General features: G+C 41.9%; 3 protein-coding genes across 4 annotated transcripts in view; 2 read left to right on the forward strand and 1 right to left on the reverse strand.

Annotated features, from left to right (window-relative positions):
• The window catches only part of sepsecs (Sep (O-phosphoserine) tRNA:Sec (selenocysteine) tRNA synthase), a 219,394-nt gene that overhangs the window by 27,206 nt on the left and 173,683 nt on the right, over nucleotides 1-18,505 (reverse strand). The window lies entirely within an intron of this gene.
• LOC128755312 (uncharacterized protein K02A2.6-like) lies at nucleotides 1,140-3,044 on the forward strand. Its single transcript, XM_053858576.1, has 3 exons — nucleotides 1,140-1,307; nucleotides 1,372-1,582; nucleotides 1,650-3,044. Exon 3 carries the CDS (start codon nucleotides 1,806-1,808, stop codon nucleotides 3,042-3,044), a length of 1,239 nt encoding a protein of 412 aa, XP_053714551.1. The 5' UTR covers nucleotides 1,140-1,307; nucleotides 1,372-1,582; nucleotides 1,650-1,805.
• Nucleotides 8,545-18,505, forward strand: part of LOC128756153 (ankyrin-2-like) — a 75,826-nt gene continuing 65,865 nt past the window's right edge. The window contains exon 1 of the mRNA XM_053860413.1: nucleotides 8,545-8,725. Coding sequence (XP_053716388.1) covers nucleotides 8,639-8,725 — 87 coding nt within the window. The 5' untranslated portion in view covers nucleotides 8,545-8,638. The remainder of the gene's footprint in view (nucleotides 8,726-18,505) is intronic.

Genomic DNA, 18,505 nt, shown 5'->3' on the forward strand with positions numbered 1-18,505 from the left:
GCTCTGAGAGAATGCCATTTTGACTTCTCCAGTGTATTCAACACAATCCAGGCCTGGAGGAGTACAGGGGCCTGGTACAGGACTTTTTTGGGTGGTGCAAGCGGAACAAGCCCCAGCTGAACAACACTAAAGCAAAGGACATGGTGATAGATTTTCATTGGCAGCAGCCCTCTCAGCAGCCCATCGAGATCCAGGGGTCGGTAGTTAAAGTAGTTCCCACTTACAAGTACCTGGGGCTGCAACTGGACAACAGGCTGAGCTGGCCCGAAAACATGAATATTGTGTACAAAAAGGGCCAAAGTACAATGAACTGTCTTAAAAGGCTGGCCTTGTTCTGACGTCTGGCTAGCGGGTTCTACACTTCTCAGGGCATAGTGTCGGGAGCAGAAAGAACCACAGAAGAAGTGGGATGCAAGCTTTAGTTTATTCCACACTGGCATCAGCATAACATCATCTCAGCATTGCTTAGCAGCCAAGAAGTCAATGTACAGACACATTAAGTCGGCACTGGAACGAAGGCGTTCCTCGTATCCAATGCACAATAACATGTCCACACATTTCCATATTCAGTATTATAAGATGTTCGGTTACTGGAAGTGCTATCTACTTCCCAGAATTCAGGGCACTTGGCTGGGTCACCATGGCATGAACCTCATCGAGGTCTGGACCCCATGTGCAGACTACGCCCCGTCTCTCTTAAGTAAAGGGTCAGTAAAGAGTGTGAGCGCTGTCTGGGCGGACAATGTCGTTCAAAAACAACTTCTCAAACTCACAACTGAACTGAAGTGTGCAGCCGGGAGCAGCAGGAAAATTACGCTTGCGGACGGGAGCGCCACGATCCCGACGTCAAAAATTATCAATGAATAGTCTGGTGATCTTCAGTAACTTGGGGAAAATCAGCGTCTTTCCTCTTCGCTGTTGTGGTATTATTCATTTAAGCAAATATGTTTGTCAATAAAATCAGATGTTTATCAGCCTAATAAAGGCGAAAACACGTGAGTTATCAAACACCCGCACACATCGCGAGTCCCGGACTGCTTCCTTGCGCTACGCTGCGGAGCGCAATTTTCCTGCACCCCCCGGCTGCATATTTCAGTGTTCTGGGAGTTTGAGAAGTTGTTTTTGTGACAATCAGTGATGTTTGTAAATGACCACTAGGAGTCAGCAATGGGACTCGAGGCAAAGACGGAAGCGAGAAAGGTAGCGTTACTGCTAACTATAGCAGGCCCACAAGCCCTGGAGGTGTACAACACGTTCATGTTTGATAATGAAGATGATGGGAACAAACTTGAGAGTGTGATACGAAGGTTTGATGAGCATTTTTCTCCAAAGAAAAATGAAATACATTAACGGTATGTGTTCTGTTGCCAGACGCCAAACTTTCTGACTGACCTGAGGCTCAAAGCACAGTCATGCAACTTTGCAAACCTAAAAGATTCCATGGTACGTGACCACATTGTTTTTGGAGTACACGACAAGAAAGTCATAGAGAGGCTTTTACGTGAACTGGAGCTAACACTGGAAGGAGCTATCAAAATCTCTCACGCCAGTGAGCTACCTCAGATGCATACCAAAACATTTGGTGAGATGACCACAAGAACACGGGATGTGACTAACGATGACGTTGCAATTGCTACTATCTCCGACAGAAGGAAGAAAAACCAGTCTACACAGCAACAAAATGGGAAGATGTTCAGCTGTAAACGCTGTGGCACACACCACTTGCCAAGACAATGTCCTGCTTATGGAAAAAAGTGCACTAATTGCCAAAGTTTGAATCACCAAGCAGTGTTTCTCAAAAACAAATGGGAGGAGGAAAAGTCGAAATATATATATATATAGTGGATGACACTGATTTGTGTGACACTTTCTTCGTGGAACTAGTGAACCGTGAAAATGAAAGTTCGAGTGAAGTAAATACTGTTTCTGCAGACAAATGGATAGAAACACTCAAAATAAATGGAACTCTGGTCACAGTGAAGCTGGACACAGGTGCAAAAGCAAACCTCATAAGTATGAGTGATATCAAAGCAATGACAATGAAGCCAAAGATTTACAGAAAGACTCTTGCACTAAAGGATTACAATGGCAAAGAGATCAAATGTCTGGGCTCCTGTCACTTAAGTGTGAATGTGAAAGGCAAGAATCATCAACTGATGTTCTCAGTGATTCCAGAAGGACTCGATTTAATACTCAGAGACAAAGCCTGTGAAAGCCTGGAATTGGTGAGGAGAGTGTACTGCATCAACAGAGATGTGAGTAATAACACTGTTGACATGATTGTTGAAAAGTATGATGAGCCATTCACGTACAAAATCCGACTCAAAGAAAATGCACAACCAGTCGTTCATGCTGCACGCAGAATCCCAGCCCCGCTGCGAGAACAGCTGAGGAAAGAATTGGACAGGATGACGATGCTTGGAGTGAGCAAAAAGGTAGATGAACCAACAGACTGGGTCAACTCCATGGTATGTGTAAAGAAAAAGAATGGCGATTTGAGAATATGTATGGATCCAAAAGATCTGAATGAAAATATAAAAAGAGAACACTATCAAATTCCAAAGAGAGATGGAATTATCAATGAGATGGCTGGAGCTAAATATTTCTCAAAACTCGATGCATCTCAAGGTTTTTGGCAACTGAAACTGGATGAAAACAGCACAAAGTACTGCACGTTCAACACATCCTTTGGAAGATATTGCTTCCTCAGACTACCATTTGGAATTATTTTTGCATCTGAAATATTCCATAAAGCAATGGACATTGACGGACTCAACGGAGTTTGTGTCTATGTTGATGACATTATCTGGGGATCAACAATTCAAGAGCACAATGAGAGACTGATCCTGGTGTTTGAACAGATTCAAAAATATGGACTAAAACTCAACAAACAGAAGTGTCAGTTTGGAGTTAATGAACTTGTTTTTCTGGGTGACAAACTTTCTGCTCAAGGTGTACAGGCAGACACATCACGTCAAGTCCATTGTATGCTCAGTCCAATGAAAAGGCAGAGAAAGGTGTGCACATTCTCAAGCAACTGCTAAAAAAATCTGCAGACAGTGGATCTGATCCATATTTTGCTTTACTAAGTTATAGAGCATCACCATTAGATTGTGGATTATCACCTGCTGAGATGTTGATGAATCGCAAGCTGCGTACCACTCAGCTGTTGAAAAACAATGAAAACGTAAAAAAGTCATGCAAAGGTTGAAGGATCAAAAGATGAAACAGAAATGTTTCTATGATAGATTTGCTAAACAACTTCCTTTACTTGCAAGTCATGACAAAGTAAGGATTGAAGATGCGGGTGGCGGATGGAAAACTAAGGTGACTGTACTGGAAGAAGTTGCTCCAAGGTCATTCAATGTTATGACAGAGGAAGGAGAGATTTTGAGAAGGAATCGTTGCAGTCTTCTAAAGATACCAGAATTTGTCCAAGAATCTGTTCCAGAAGTCAAAGGACATACTGAAGACACAGAAACAGTTGACGTTGAAAAAGCTGATCAGAACATTTCAAATAATTCAGGTAACTTGGTGTTAAGAGGATCAACAAGACAAATAAGGAAACCTGTAAAGTTAGACCTGTAGGTTTCAAAAGACATGTTTGTAACTGCTTATTTGTGTTCAGAAAAAAAGAAATGTTTTGTTGTGTGGCTGGTGATTCAAATGTTACCGAAGTAAAGTACTATTTTTATTATTTATTTATTTTTTGTTTAAAGAAAGGGAGATGTGACAATCAGTGATGTTTGTAAATGACCTCCAGGTGTCGATGTGGGAAAAAGAAAAAAACAAGAAGAAGAACGGGCTATAAGATGAACAAATAAACAATGTGACGATCATAAGAGTTTTTTTTTTGGACAATTCATCAAACAAAACAGTTTTTGAACGATGTTGTCCGCCCAGACAGCGATCAGACCCTGTACTGGCTGGTATTTATCATGTTTGTGTAGAGTTGCGCTGAGCACGTAGCCACACTCCCGTGTCTTTATTCACTGTATAATCCACTCAATCAAGAGACTGCAGTAACTCATAATACATCTAATACACATGGTCAACATTTCAACAGAAACAGTAGCAGTTAGACTTAGATCCCTTTGGGATGACTCCCTCCAGGAAATTTGCATTTCCAGCAGCAATAGAGGCAAGAAAGGGCATGCAGTCAAGAAGAGCATCACACAGAGAATAAAAAAAAATACAAATAAAATAAAATAATAATACTAATAACCTAAAAATAAAATTGAAAATAAAATAAAATAAAAAATATATATAATAAAATAAAAAAAAGTTAAAATTAAACTAGATTAAAATAGATTATTGCACCAGAGAGACGGGTATTGCACATTGAACAAGTGTCCATTATTATGTAGCGTAGCGTACCCGACTACTTCTTCCCCCCAAGTGAGGAGTTGTAGAGTACGATGGCATGGTGTACAAAATAGTTCCTGAGTCTGTTGGTCCAACACTTGGGGAGCAGCAGCCTTTCACTGAACAAGCTCCTCTGGTTGCTGATGACGGAGTGCAGAGGGTGGCTGGTGTTGTCCATAATATCCAGCAGTTTGCCCAGAGTCCTCAACTCTGCCACGGTCACCAGAGAGTCCAGCTTCATGCCGACCACAGAGCCGGCCCGCATGATCAGTTTGTCCAGTCTGGAAGTATCCTTCTTGGATATGCTGCCCCCCCAGCACACCACGGTGTAGAAAAGGACGCTGGCAACCACAGACTGGTAAAACATCTGCAGCAGTTTACTACAGATGTTGAAGGACCGCAGTCTCCTCAGGAAGTACATCCTGCTCTGTGTCTTCCTATACAGGTGGCTGGTGTGTGTTGTCCAGTCCAGTTTATTGTCCAGCCACAGCCCAAGGTATTTGTAACAGTCCACAGCCTCCACCTCCCTCGAACAGGACTGGTCGCGGTCTTGGTTTGGACCTCCCGAAGTCAATAACCAGCTCCTTTGTTTTAGAGGTATTGAGCTGTAGGTGGTTGGTGTGGCACCATGCAGCAAAGTCCCTGATACTCCTCCTCACTGTCGTCCCCGTATGCACCCGACAATGGCTGTGTCGTCGGCATACTTCTGAATGTGACACAGCTCTGAGTTGTAGCAGAAGTCCGATGTGTACAGGGTGAAGAGAACAGGGGCCAGCACTGTGCCCTGGGGGGCTCCTGTGCTGCTGACCACAGTGTCAGACATGATGTTCTTCAGCCTGATGTACTGTGGTCTGCCAGTGAGGTAGTCAGAGATCCAGTCCACCAGGTGGGGGTCCACTCCCATCCTGCCAGAGGGTGGAACTACTGCTGAGCTGCTCTAACTATTGAAGGAAAAGACCACGCCTCAAATATCCTCAAATCCGTGCGAGATAAAGCGTCAACACCGTGCACATAGAAGTAATAGAATTCCTCGACACCCCCAGCTTCATCAATGCATTGAGATGTTTCCTGGCTATACGTGGTCCTGTTAAGCTCAAACAGTCAGATAGTGGGACAAACTTCATTGGTGCCTGCAAGGAGTTGGGAATAGCATCAAACATAGAAACCAACGAGGTCAGGACTCACCTGAGTGGGTGTTCTTGGGTGTTCTTGGGTCTATAAACCTCCACATGCTTCCCACCTTAGTGAAACTGGGTAATGAATGATTGGCCTTGCAATAAAAATCCTGGGCTGCATGTTGCTGCAGTTCAGAGGCAGACTTACTCATGAGGAACTTGTAACATTCATGGCTTAAGTATCAGCTATAATCAGCGCCAGACCCCTCGTTCCTGTGACTGTACTGTGACCAGATGATTCTTTCATTCTCTAACCAATAGCTTGTCTCACACATAAGGTCAACGTTCTTCCTGCTCCTGTCGAGTTTGGTGCTTCTGACCTCGACAAGCATCAGTGGTGACAAGTCCAGCACTTGTCCAACACATTCTGAGATAGGTGGCAGAACCAGTTCCTTCCAACACTACAATTAAGGAAGAAGTGGTAATTTGACTATCCTAATATCCAGCCAGGAAGTGTAGTTCTGCTCAAGAACATACAAGTTCCAAGAAATTAATGGCCCTTGGACTCACCACTCGAACATTTCCCAGTGAAGATCAAAGGGTTCGTCGAGTGGCGGTACAAGTTGTTAGATCGGGGGGCAACTCCCTTTTCTTGAGACCGATCACAGAACTTGTGTCGCTTGTTTCCCCTGATGCCTAACTGCCGATATTTGGTCTTGTTACTGCCGTGTGTACACACCAGACGGGGAGTAGTCAGTAATGTTATGTGGTCAGTGTGGAAAGTGACTTACTGTACCTTTAATGAAGGTCACCTGACCACTTAACCTGGAAGCAGTGAGTTCCTCTTGTTTTCTGTTCAGTTCGTGATTGGAAGTCAGTCTGGTAGCATCTACAATCACCTTGCCTTTTTGATGGCATCTTGGTATGTTAAGGTATATGATTATTTTGCACTAGCATTGATGATTATTGTAGACTTCAGCTCTGCCTTTAACACGATTCTTCCAGCTCTGCTTGAAGACAAGCTTCGCCAGCTCGACGTGCCTGACTCCCTCTGCAGATGGATTACAGACTTCCTGACCAGCCGGAGTCAGCGTGTGCGGCTGGGAGCGACTGTCTCCGACACTCTGACCCTCAACATCGGGTCTCCTCAGGGCTGTGTTCTCTCTCCATGGCTCTTCTCTCTGTACACTAACTGCTGCACCTCCAGCCATGAGTCCATGAAGCTGATCAAGTTTGCGGATGACACCACTATCATTGGGCTCATCTCAGATGGAGATGAGTCGGCTTACAGGAGGGAGGAGGGAGGTGGAGCGGCTGGTGTCCTGGAAGTTGCTAGTGGAGTTCTACATGGCCATCATCCAGTCCATCCTCACCTCCTCTATCACTGTCTGGTACAACAGCGCCACCTCCAGGGACAAGTGCCGACTGCAGCGCATCGTACGTTCTGCTGAGAAGGTGATCGGTTGCAACCTGCCACCTCTTCAGGACCTGTATGCCTCTAGGACCCAGAGACGTGCAGGTGGGATCAGAGCCGACCCTTCTCACCCTGGACATGGACTGTTTGTTCCTCTTCCCTCTGGCAGGAGGCTACGGTCCATCCAGACCAGAACCTCCCATCACAGGAACAGCTTCTTCCCCTCGGGCCGTCATTAGTGAACAGCCTTGTTGTTATTTTATTTTATTTTATTTTATTTTATTCCAAAACACTTTCCTAGTTGGTGGGCTTCCCACTGACCATGGCAATAAATTAAATTCTGATTCTGAATCTGATTCTGTCTTTGATAACATACAGCTAATGTTTATATGGCACATATTTTCATGCTGTATATATTAAAAGGCATATCTGATGATAAAACTTCATGTATAATAGTTAGAATATGATAATAATCTCAGAATATATTTTTGTTTAAGTGCAACTTTTTGTTGGAGTTTGACGCTTCCTGCAACGTCATTAAACCTGTGGAAATGGAGAAACAATGTCAGAATCTTGATGTCGAGAATGCGTTGATCTGGCTGTAAAGTCACCTGAAGACGAAAGACAATACAAATACTTGTGCAAATGTGCATTTGATGCAGTGCCACCAGCAATTCAGAAAGAGATGCTCGAGACTAATTCCTACAGCCACTGAGCCCTGAGGAGCTCCGGGTACACACACTGCTCGCCCGTCCTGCCAGGGTAAATGAAGCTCTGGAAGGTAGGATCACCAGCCGTGAGAGCACGGTCAGTACCCGATGGCCGGATGGAGGGCACGGGGGGAGCGCAGGGGGTAATCCCAACTGCTCTGATTCTGGCTTCTGAGGAGGCAACGACAATGTGCCTGAGAACAGTGACTGGTGACATGGCTCAGATAGAAGGGTATTTCAGTATTTCAAAGTGAGTGATCTTACTGTTCCTTTTGCTGCATGGGTTGCAGATGTACAGGATGCTTGAATTCTTGGCCTGAATTTGTTACGTACCATGGGTTGCATATTGGACTCTGACTTCTCCGGGCGGAAGTGTATATAGTTAACAGCCTTATCTGTACACTCAGAATCTCTCACTGCCAACACTGCTGATGCCACCATGCAGACCCCAGCTGAGACCCAGAAAACAGGAGAGGAGGATGACAGGATCGAAAAATGTGAGGGGTTAACCCAACAGCAGCAGGATGACCTGTGGCAGGTGCTGTTGGAAGTAAAAGACATTTTTGCGCTATGATTGTGAGACCAATTGGCACACATGGTGGAGCACTGCATAGACACGGGGGAGGCTCGACCCCCATCTGGATGATGTGGACTAAGAGCTGGAACAGATGCTCAATGCACGGATCATTGTCTCACTGGCATTGGCAATGAAGCTTTTCTGATTTTTATTAACATGTTTTTTGTACTCTATTTCCTTTGAAAAAGTGCAAATTATCTGTTCACGAACAACACAACTAACTGGATTATAAAGGGTGGGGCTCTTCACCAACACTGGTGGCAGCTGCTACCATGGTTACACCATTATGCACCCTGTCCCTCCAGCCTTGCGCTTGCTCACCCCCCTTCCTCGCCCACTCCACTCCCTCTTGCTTCTCTTTATTCACAGAGACCAACAGAGACAAGGGGTTGCTTTTGCTTCAACCTAGCAGGTGGGTGGGTCAATGGAGGAGTGAGAATTTGGTGTACCGTGAAGGATGAGTGAGGACAAACATACCAACTTCAGACTTGACCCCAGTGATCATCTCAATGTTCTGGGACCAAGAAGAAAGAGACCGAAAAAGGTAGGGGGAGGGGAGTATTTCAGCGCATTTTCATCACCCGTACCTCTTGTTGTTGTGTTGTTGCTGGCGCATGCATGTGGCTCCCCCACGTCCAATACTATGACCCATCCATTGTGATGTTATTGTTATAGTGAGAGATTGTTACAGTAAGAGGCTTCTCTCACGTGTGGTTAGGGTGGGTCTGTGGTGTACTCACTCTTTGTGTGCCCTGCCAGTGCAGCACAATTCTGCGCGTCTCTTTGTGTACTATTGTGATATGACAACATTTCCTTGACTGTGCAAATCTCCCTCAGCACACTGATTCAAATAAATAAATAAATATATAATAAATAAAAATTATATATATATATATATATATATATATATATATATATATATATATATATATATATATATATATATATATATATAATGAAACTGTGGCCATTTTATATCATTTGGCCAACTGAATATATTTCTGGAACACGATCCCTCCTCTTGCGTTTTATTTTACTGAGATTACATAAACTGGTGTAAATGATAGTTGTGAATCAGTGCACACTGTGAATAAGTGATGCCTAGCTTAATTGAGGGACAAGGAATATATATATATATATATATATATATATATATATATATATATATATATATATATATATATATGTATATATATATATATATATATATACTGACATATTACCACCCAACACAGGACAGTTTATTGGGTCACTTCTGAAAGTGATCAAAGATTACATTTTACATTTTTAAAGGGTGTCTCTTGTTCCTTCAAGGAAAAAATGTTAGTCGAGCAAGAGTTTTCAACTCAGTCTAGCAACAGAGGCTGAAACGGCGAAGCTTTGTTCCCTTCTTGTGTTCATCAATTTTGAGTGGACATTGGATGACAAGCAGATTTCATATTGTATTTATCCACTTCCTAGCCAGGACTGCTCTTGACAAGTGTTTTCTTCTGTGCAAGATCCTAGGTCCAAGATCAATATTGCTTTTATTACTCTCTGTCACATGCATCAACATCAAGTGTTTCATCAAAGAAGTCCTGGGTCGATATACACTGCATGCGGTCCTTACACGTGCATTCAGTCCCATCACTATATCACTATATATAAATGATCTCCAACTTTCATAAAACCCGTGCACGTGGTGTTCCTGTATATCTTCTTCACACATAGTTTATGATTGGCTTTCACATCTGGTGTGTACAGGTTGTGCCATTTTACCCTTCTCTATGTTTGTGTTGGGTTCAAAGGGTGCAGTAGAAGGTGATTCTTCTGGTTCACTGCTTCTCACTGCAGTTTCTGCCTGTTCCTGACTATCTTGTGATACATATCCGGATACAGCAGTGCTGATACTGTACGATATATTGCGATACTGTAAGTGCAGCGATATATTGTAAGCAGAACCATCATTTTAAGAGGGAAAATCAGATAATGCAGTACAATATGTGCATGAAAATGAATCCATTTTTATGGCATCAGACCAATTAGACTTTCATTTCAATTTTGTGGTCCAACAGGGGAATGAAATGATCAGGATCAGGTGTCCTAATCACTTGGCCTGGCCACAGGTGTATAAAATCAAGCACCTAGAGATGCAGACTGTTTTGACAAACATTTGTGACGAAATGGCCTGCTCTCAGGAGCTCAGGTAATTCCACCATGGATGCCACATGTGCAACAAAACCAGTGGTGAACTTTGCTTACTCCTAAATATTCCACAGTCAGTCAGCTTTATTATAAGAAAATGGAAGAGTTTGGGAACAACAACAACTCCGCCACAAAGTGGTAGGCCATGCAAAACTAACGGATAGAGGTCAGCGGATGAGAATCAGAATTATTGCTGTAGTCAGTGGGGATCCCACCTACTTGGAAAGTATTTTGGAAAACGTGCAGTCCAAAAACATAATAGTAATAATCATAATAGTAATACAAGTAAAATAAACAGAAACAACTAATTAATAAATAACCCAAACAAACAACAAGGTCTGATCACAAATTCATCAGAGTGACAGCCTAGGGGAAGAAGCTGTTCTTGTGATGGGAAGGTTCTGGTCTGTATCAACCGCAGCATCCTGCCAGAGGGAAGAGGGACAGACAGTCCATGACCAGGGTGAGAAGGGTCGACTCTGATCTGACCTGCACATCTCTGGGGCCTGGAGAAAAACACGTCATGAAGAGGTGGCAGTCTGAAACCGATCACCTTCTCAGCAGAATGTACAAAGCGCTGCAGTCTGCGGTAGCACTGCTGTAGCAGTGATAGAGGAGGTGAGGATGGACTCGATAATGGCTGTGTAGAACTCCACCAGCAACTTCGTCAGCAGATGTAGTTTCCTTGGCTGCCGCAAGAAGAACATTCTCTGCTGGGCCTTCCTGATGAGGGACCTGATGGTCAGCTCCCATTTGAGGTCCTTTGTGATGATGGTTCCCAGGAAGTAGAAAGAGTCCACATGAGCACAGGGGACGGAGGAGCTGTGATTTTCCTGATCTCCACTGTCTTCTGGGCGTTGAACTCCAGGTTGTTGTGGCTGCACCAGGACACCAGCCGCTCCACCTCCCTCCTGTAAGCCGACTCATCTCCATCTGCGCTGAGCCGATGATGGTGGTGTCATCCGCAAACTTTAGCTTCACGGACTGGTGGCTGAGTGCAATGTGAAGTGTGTAAGTGCACACAGCCACTGGACTATAGAGCAATGGAAACGGGTTCTTTGTCGGGATGAATCACACTTTTCCATCTGGCAATCTGAGTCTGGGTTTGGAGGTTGCCAGGAGATCGATACCTTTGGGACTGCATTTCACACACAGCTATGAAATTTGGTGGAGGAGGAATTAGGATGTTGGGTTGTTTTTCACGAGTTGGGCTTGGCCCCTTAGTTTGTGTGAAAGGATATTTTAATGCTCCAGCATACCAAAACATTTTGGACAAATCCATGCTCCCAACCTTGTGGGAACAGTTTGGCACGGGCCACCTCCTCTTCCAACATGACTGTGTACTAATGCACAAATCAAGGTCCATAAAGACATGGATGACAGAGTCTGTTGTGGATGATCTTGACAGTCCTGACCTGAACCCAATAGAACACCTTTGGGAGACTGAGAGCCAGGAACTTCGATCAACATCAGTGTGTGACTTCACCAATGTGCTTTTGGAAGAATGGTAAAAAAAAAATCCTTTACACACACTCCTCAACCTTGAGCCAGGGCAGGTGAGCAAATATTTTTGATAATATAGTCAATAGTTAAATTAGCACACGGCAGAATGACAGCAATCTGGTAGCTGGGGGTTACCCATAATGCCTGTATGATTACACTATGGGTGTCACAATAACTCAAAATACACCACATTTCCTCCCCTCTTACAAGTGATGTCCGACATGAAATAAGTGTCTTCTTAAGTGTCTTTCTCTTCAAAATATCATAAGACTATTTAGCTGATAGTTCGATAGTTCTTTTTTAAACCACATATGATGTATTATGCCAACTTTGGAGTGAGGGTATACTACCTCAAACCTTACCCATGGGAATTATTCTGCCCCGTGAACTAATGGTATGAAACAATGATTATAGTTTATAGGTGCCAAGTAAAACATTCTGTACCATCCATATAGTTTTCTAATTTGAGGCCATATTTTCAAAGTTTGTGTTGCAACAGAATGATGCTCTGAGTGGTGTAACTCAGAGGAAGTGGGGAAAAGATTATAGCTGCAAATGAGGTTGGGCCACAAAGAATCATGTTCCATACTTAACCAGGACGGACTGTTTTCAAATTCAGGATTATGAATCTAAAAGGACAAAGTGAGGAGATTACAGGCCCAATAATAAAGTTTGAAATTTGGAAGGCCCAAACCACCGAGAGATTCGCTCCCTTGCAAGAATTACTTTCTGATTCTCATCTATTTTTGTTTCAAATAAATCTGGTTATTGATTTTTCTGAATTTTTAAAAAGGTTTTGTTGATATAAATGTGAATACGTTGGATCAAAAATAAACGTTTGGCAAGTGTGTTCATTTTCCCTGCGTTTACTCTTCCAGCTAATGACATGGGGAGATTAGACCATCTGTCTAAATCAGACAAGGTTTTACTCAATAGTGCTTTAAAATTCTGTTGAAATCATTCTGAAATGTACTGGGTAACAGTAATTCCCAAAAATCTAAATGAATTATGAACAATTTTGAAAAAAGATAAATTTTTGGTCTTTGAGTTTATGGGGTATAACTCACTTTTAGATAAATTTAATTTGTATTCAGATTCTCTGCCATATTCCTCCAAGACAGTCACTATACTTGACAATGATTTCAATGTGTCTGATATATATAATAATAAATTGTCTGCATAAAGCTATACTTTTTCTTCTCTTCCCCTGCTAATACCGCTGTCATTCCTCAAAGAACATAGTGCAATAACCAAGGGTTCAATAGCCATTGCAAACAAGAGAGGGGAGAATGGACTGTCCTGCCTGGTGCCACGATGCAGCGGAAAATACTTTGATCTAATTTGGCCTGTGTTTATAGATGCTTGAGGGGACATATAGTGAGCGCTGCACCTTGTCCCGGGAAGCTCTCTGCAGGGGGTGAGCCAGGTAACCTCAGGTGACTCGATGCTAGATGCCGAAAACTATGTATACGTACGTGCACACAACTCCACACAAACATGATAAATGTGTAAATGCTCTGTTCGCTGTCTAGGCAGACAATATTGTTCAAAAACAACTTTGCAAACTCCCACAACACTGAGGTTTGCAGCTGCAACAGCAGGAGACTGATGCTGGGAAATGGGAGTCATTGAACAGCGCAGTAGTCCAGGACTCGCTATGTGTGCAGGTGTCTGACAACTCACATGTTTTTGCATTTATTAAGATGATAAACATCTGATGTTGTTCAAAGACAGAGGTACTTAAATGAATAATGTTGCCTTCAAGAGGTAATCAGTGTGGAGGAAAGACTCTTCTTTTTTGTCAGTAATCTCTCTCATGTTGTTTAACGTGTTGCGAGAGTAGTGTAGATAAATCAAGATGCTCCATATTCTGCACCTTCTTTCCGGTATTTCTTGTAATAACATAAACATGACAGCACTCTTCCATGTTTACTTTTGACTGTGAAACGTCACATTCTGTTACAGTCACGGCAGAGATCCATCATCAGTTAATATCTGGGTTGACAAGGACTCGTAGTGTATGGTGACAGAGAACTGAAATGGTTGTTATTAGATTCGGGCCCGGCGACCATGGAGTTTCCCAAATGATGAGGACTTGCTTGAGACGTGCTTCGTCGTGAGTCACAAACCATCAATTTTGAGAGGTTTGTGGTTGACTGGTCTTCGCTGAAATTCTTTATTTGCTTGTCGATGATGATGGATTGGATCTAAGCAAATGTATTGATTTTAGTTTGGTTTTATTTTGCACTCGCACTTCTGCTCTCCTCTCTTGTTTTGTCGAGCTTCACTTTTGGCACACAACTGGAACTGATTCCCAATTACCAGCAGCCTTTAAATTCTACCTGGTTCCAGTCTCATGTGCCAGACCGTCAAGTTTCCAGTAAAATTGTCGTTTGCTCTGTTGTTACTTGGGCTGATTTTGTATTTTTGCCTTTAGTTGTCTTTTCCGTCTTTACCGTGTTTTGTCCTGACATTCACGTGTGCTTTTAATTTCCAGGTTTGTGCCCCTTTGATTGATCATTTGTTTTTCCCACCAGTTTGGTGGACATTCTGAAACATTTGGACTCCTAATATTTTGTGGACTATTGTTGGACAATTGAAAATTACTGTATTAAATTATTGAACTGTTCCTGCCTTGTTGCTGTTCACTCAACATTTGCTATTTGGTTGCACACTGCTCAGCACACCGTCACAGTCTCGAAAAATTCTAAGCAGGATAGAACAAGATGGATATCTCTGAAGTAGCTACATTTATGGCACAGCAACACAACACATCTTTGGATGCACCAAAAATGATGGCTACATGGTATAGTTACTGATCAAGAAAGGATTTTAATTTTCTTGCGGTTTTTGGATGATGGTGTTGGAGGTGGATTTAACCCTGTTGTGGTGCCAATTATGTGCGCCACATTGATGGTTTTGAGTTGAAGTTGAAGCCATTTGGTTATGCTTCCCACCTTCGATTATACTGAGGGCCATCAAATTTTTTAAGTCTATAAAAAGTTTTAAAATTGAGATTCAACTACATGGCATAAATATTAAGTAATGCCAGTACTACTTTAAGATAAATAAATGAACCAAATAAGAGTCACAGTTTGGTCATAATACACAGCAATGTTACATCATGTAAACTGTATGCGTAGATGAGTTGTCAGTTGTATATACTGTTTTTATTGCAATGAGGACATTCCATCCAGCAAATATACGCACTTTTGTCACTCCAAAATATGAAGATCTCAGTAAACATATTTGTAAGAAGATTGCTAAGCAATAAAAATATTGCAAATTGAAAGAAATACAAAACAAGTTTTATATGAGACTCCCACAACTTCAGATACAGTCTTGTTTTCCAGTTTTTCCAGTTTGTGCCATTGAAATATTTTACTCGTTTTGTTATTCCTTTGAGGAGTGCATCCTCTTACCATCCTTGTTGCATTTTTAAAAGTTGTTAAACAGTGTTCGCAACCCAAATATTGCAAGAACTTGGATCATTTCTTATCTGAATTGGGATCCATATGTGTGTGCAATGTGTCTTTTCTGCAATACCTCCACCTTTGTGAAGCTTACAGTGAGGCATTTTCCAGTGAATAGATCAGCTCTAGTATGAAACCTCAGAAAGCATGAGCGGTGAGGTTGACTGACTCTCTGAGATAAGCTGTCAGATGTTTGACAGCTAGATTATCTTGCCCATTTTGCATCATTAGCATCAAGCTGCAATGGTTGAATGCAAGTTTCCGAATAGCTTTTTTGGTGAGAATACTCTCTTATGATTTACTTGATGTTAATCTGCTGTGAGTAGCTTCCGACCACTGTGGCTCTCCCAGATTTCAAGCACCACTTTTCGGTCCACAACATCAAAACTGAACATGCAAGTTACGGAGACACTGACAATTAACAGAAAAAAACAGTCCAGAAGATCACTTTCAACTTTGCCAAAGATTGCTTGCTCTTGGCGCACAGGTGCCAGTTTCACAGCAATCAGAACTATTCTGCCTACACTACTCCATAAAAAGTCAATAGAAATATTACTTTCAAGGAAAATCTCCTTTTACACTTTTGTGCCGATCATTTACAGTTCTCAATTTTCTTCTCGCTGCTCAGACTTTTCCTCTCGATGTCAGCTTTCTCATTTGCGCAGCCTGATTTTTTGCTTGCAAGTTTTGCGTCCTCATTGGCCAACTACATTCACTTCAACGTCAGTGGTTTTTCTTGCTGCAAGTGTTCCTCTCACTTGTTCCATGAATGTCGATTTAGTGTCACACGTGGATGGCCATATTTCTCCAGACAAGTCATCAATGACCCTTCGTCTGCAAAAGACAGTCTCCGTATTTATCAATATACCAAGCCAACTCAACGTTGGTCATGACATTTGTGATGTTGACATCTTTGAACAGTCAATCAACAAATCAGCTCTATTACATAATTATGTATCGACGCAGTTACTGTCTCTATGTCCATCCAATCAATATCTTTTCACATTTCTAAATGCTAATCTTATGCTAACCCTAAATCTGGAGGTACATTCTTCATTATCTTTTTACCTTTTAATTCGAAAAGAACATTTAAAATTTGTATTACACCACACACTACATACCATGGGTGCGTTCGTGATGAACCAGGTGGACGCAGATCAGATTGGTGCACAATGCATTGTGCTAAGGTGATTGAGAATAGCGCAGTTCAGCTCCGTCAACAGAGACAGTGCGATCTAAATCTGTGAGCAAGGCAAGGCAGCTGTAGCTTCTGACATACTGCACCCACCTGACTTCCACCTGGCCATGCTCAGATAGAGAGTGGACAGAGATAAACAAGCGTTTCATTCATGAGAGGAAAATTAACAAGTTCACTGCGTTAGCTATGTATCAATTGTTATCTTAACAATGACCATCATTTATGACTTGATTGAGAGTGAGGTCCACACTAAAGTAGTTCTAACTATAAGGACACAGTTCTTTAAACACATACTTGCAGCAAGACCTGTTTTTATTGCTGTAATTTTGCACATAGTGCTATGGTTGTCAAGACCGTCGAACCTCAGGTTTGAAACCTTAGTGTAACCTTAAGAGTTATATTAGTTATAGACGCTTCGCTCGTCCACTTGCTCTTGAGACTCTCTCGGGATTTGCAGGCAGGCAGTATTCCTGATGTCGTCAAAACTAAACAGCACATTCTAGACATCCCAATTTACCACCATTTAATCTATATAAAGTGACTGCCTGTTCTTGCTAGCTCTCGGTTCTGACAAATGGAAGTTTGAAGGACACATTGGAAGTTTGAAAGACATACTAGAATCAAATAGCTTTTTTTTTTTTTTTTTAAATCTTGTTTACTTTATTGCAGTGCGCTTTCTGAAAAATAAGGATTTTATGAGGAGGCACTTTGCTCAGATTTATTTTATTTTACCGAAACTACTATCCAGCCATTTCTTCTTGATTTTGACATTCATTTTCTTGGTTCTAGTTTTGATATAGACTTGTACGTAATATGCAGTATACTTGAATCTAATTTCAATTTGCTCAATTTTGGACTAATTTAGAACACTTATTATCTACAATTTAGCTTTGGTACTTATTTCTAGGTTGCACACGTTCACCATAGAATTCTTATTTCGAGTTCTGAGGTAGCTTATTTCAAGATATTTTCAGATAATTTCACAAAAATCACTTTTATGTTTGATATTAGTGTTAGAATCTTTTTTTTGCAGTGGGTTTTTTTTTTTGTATGGTTAATTCTATTTTCATTTGACATTTGGACATAGTGCGCATATGCATTGTAAAGTAGACTTGGGTTGTCTGGTATACGTGGTAATGAAAAGATAATTACGAGCAATCTCTTTGCCATTTGTTATGTGCCAATGTCAGCCTGAGTAAGCCTGTACAGAGGCAATGTGGGGCAGTAATGTGGGCCATGTTTCTACAGCCTTTGTTTTGTTTTACGATACTGACATTGCATTTGGGAGGCTAACCTTGGGGTGATTTTGGGCTGGACTGTGTCGATTTTTGAATATTCAGAGTATTTTATAACGTTATTTCCAGGTTTGGTCTTTGTGTTAATCAATTTAACAGATCTGATGAGTGTGCGCGGCTGGAGGCAATGATTTAGTGATGGTGGCTTGTCCCATTCTTCCCTTTGAGTCGGTCAAACTGGGACAGGCCACAAGGCTATGAAGTATTTTGACGAGGTACTGGTCATGTTCCTGCTCTCTATCGGTTTCCTGCATCTTGGATTTAATCATTGAGGACTATTTTAGATGTTGATTCTTCTTACATGAGGTCTTTTTTTACTTTTGCTGTGATAATTCCGTCTCTGCCCTGCCTCCTGTTCTGTTTTTGGTTTTCTTACTAGTTTCACTGGATCAACTACATTGTGGATTTTGGACTTTGTATCTTTGTTGTTTTGGTTCAAATTTTATTCTTACCCTTTTAATCGTGTATCACTGTTTATGAACAAGAGACCTTGAAAATGTATGTGACTGTTTCTGCTTGTGTGTCCTTGTGTGCCATAAGTATTTTATCTTATATGACTTAGCTGCTAACCAGATGGTAACCTGGAGATGGTAATCTCGAGCTACTGATTATGAATCATGTTTAGCAGAAGCCAACCATCTGGGATTTCGGGAGTGCAAGAGCGAGACAAT

Source organism: Synchiropus splendidus, chromosome 3 (assembly GCF_027744825.2).
Source record: "Synchiropus splendidus isolate RoL2022-P1 chromosome 3, RoL_Sspl_1.0, whole genome shotgun sequence".
Taxonomy (NCBI): Eukaryota; Metazoa; Chordata; class Actinopteri; order Syngnathiformes; family Callionymidae; genus Synchiropus; species Synchiropus splendidus.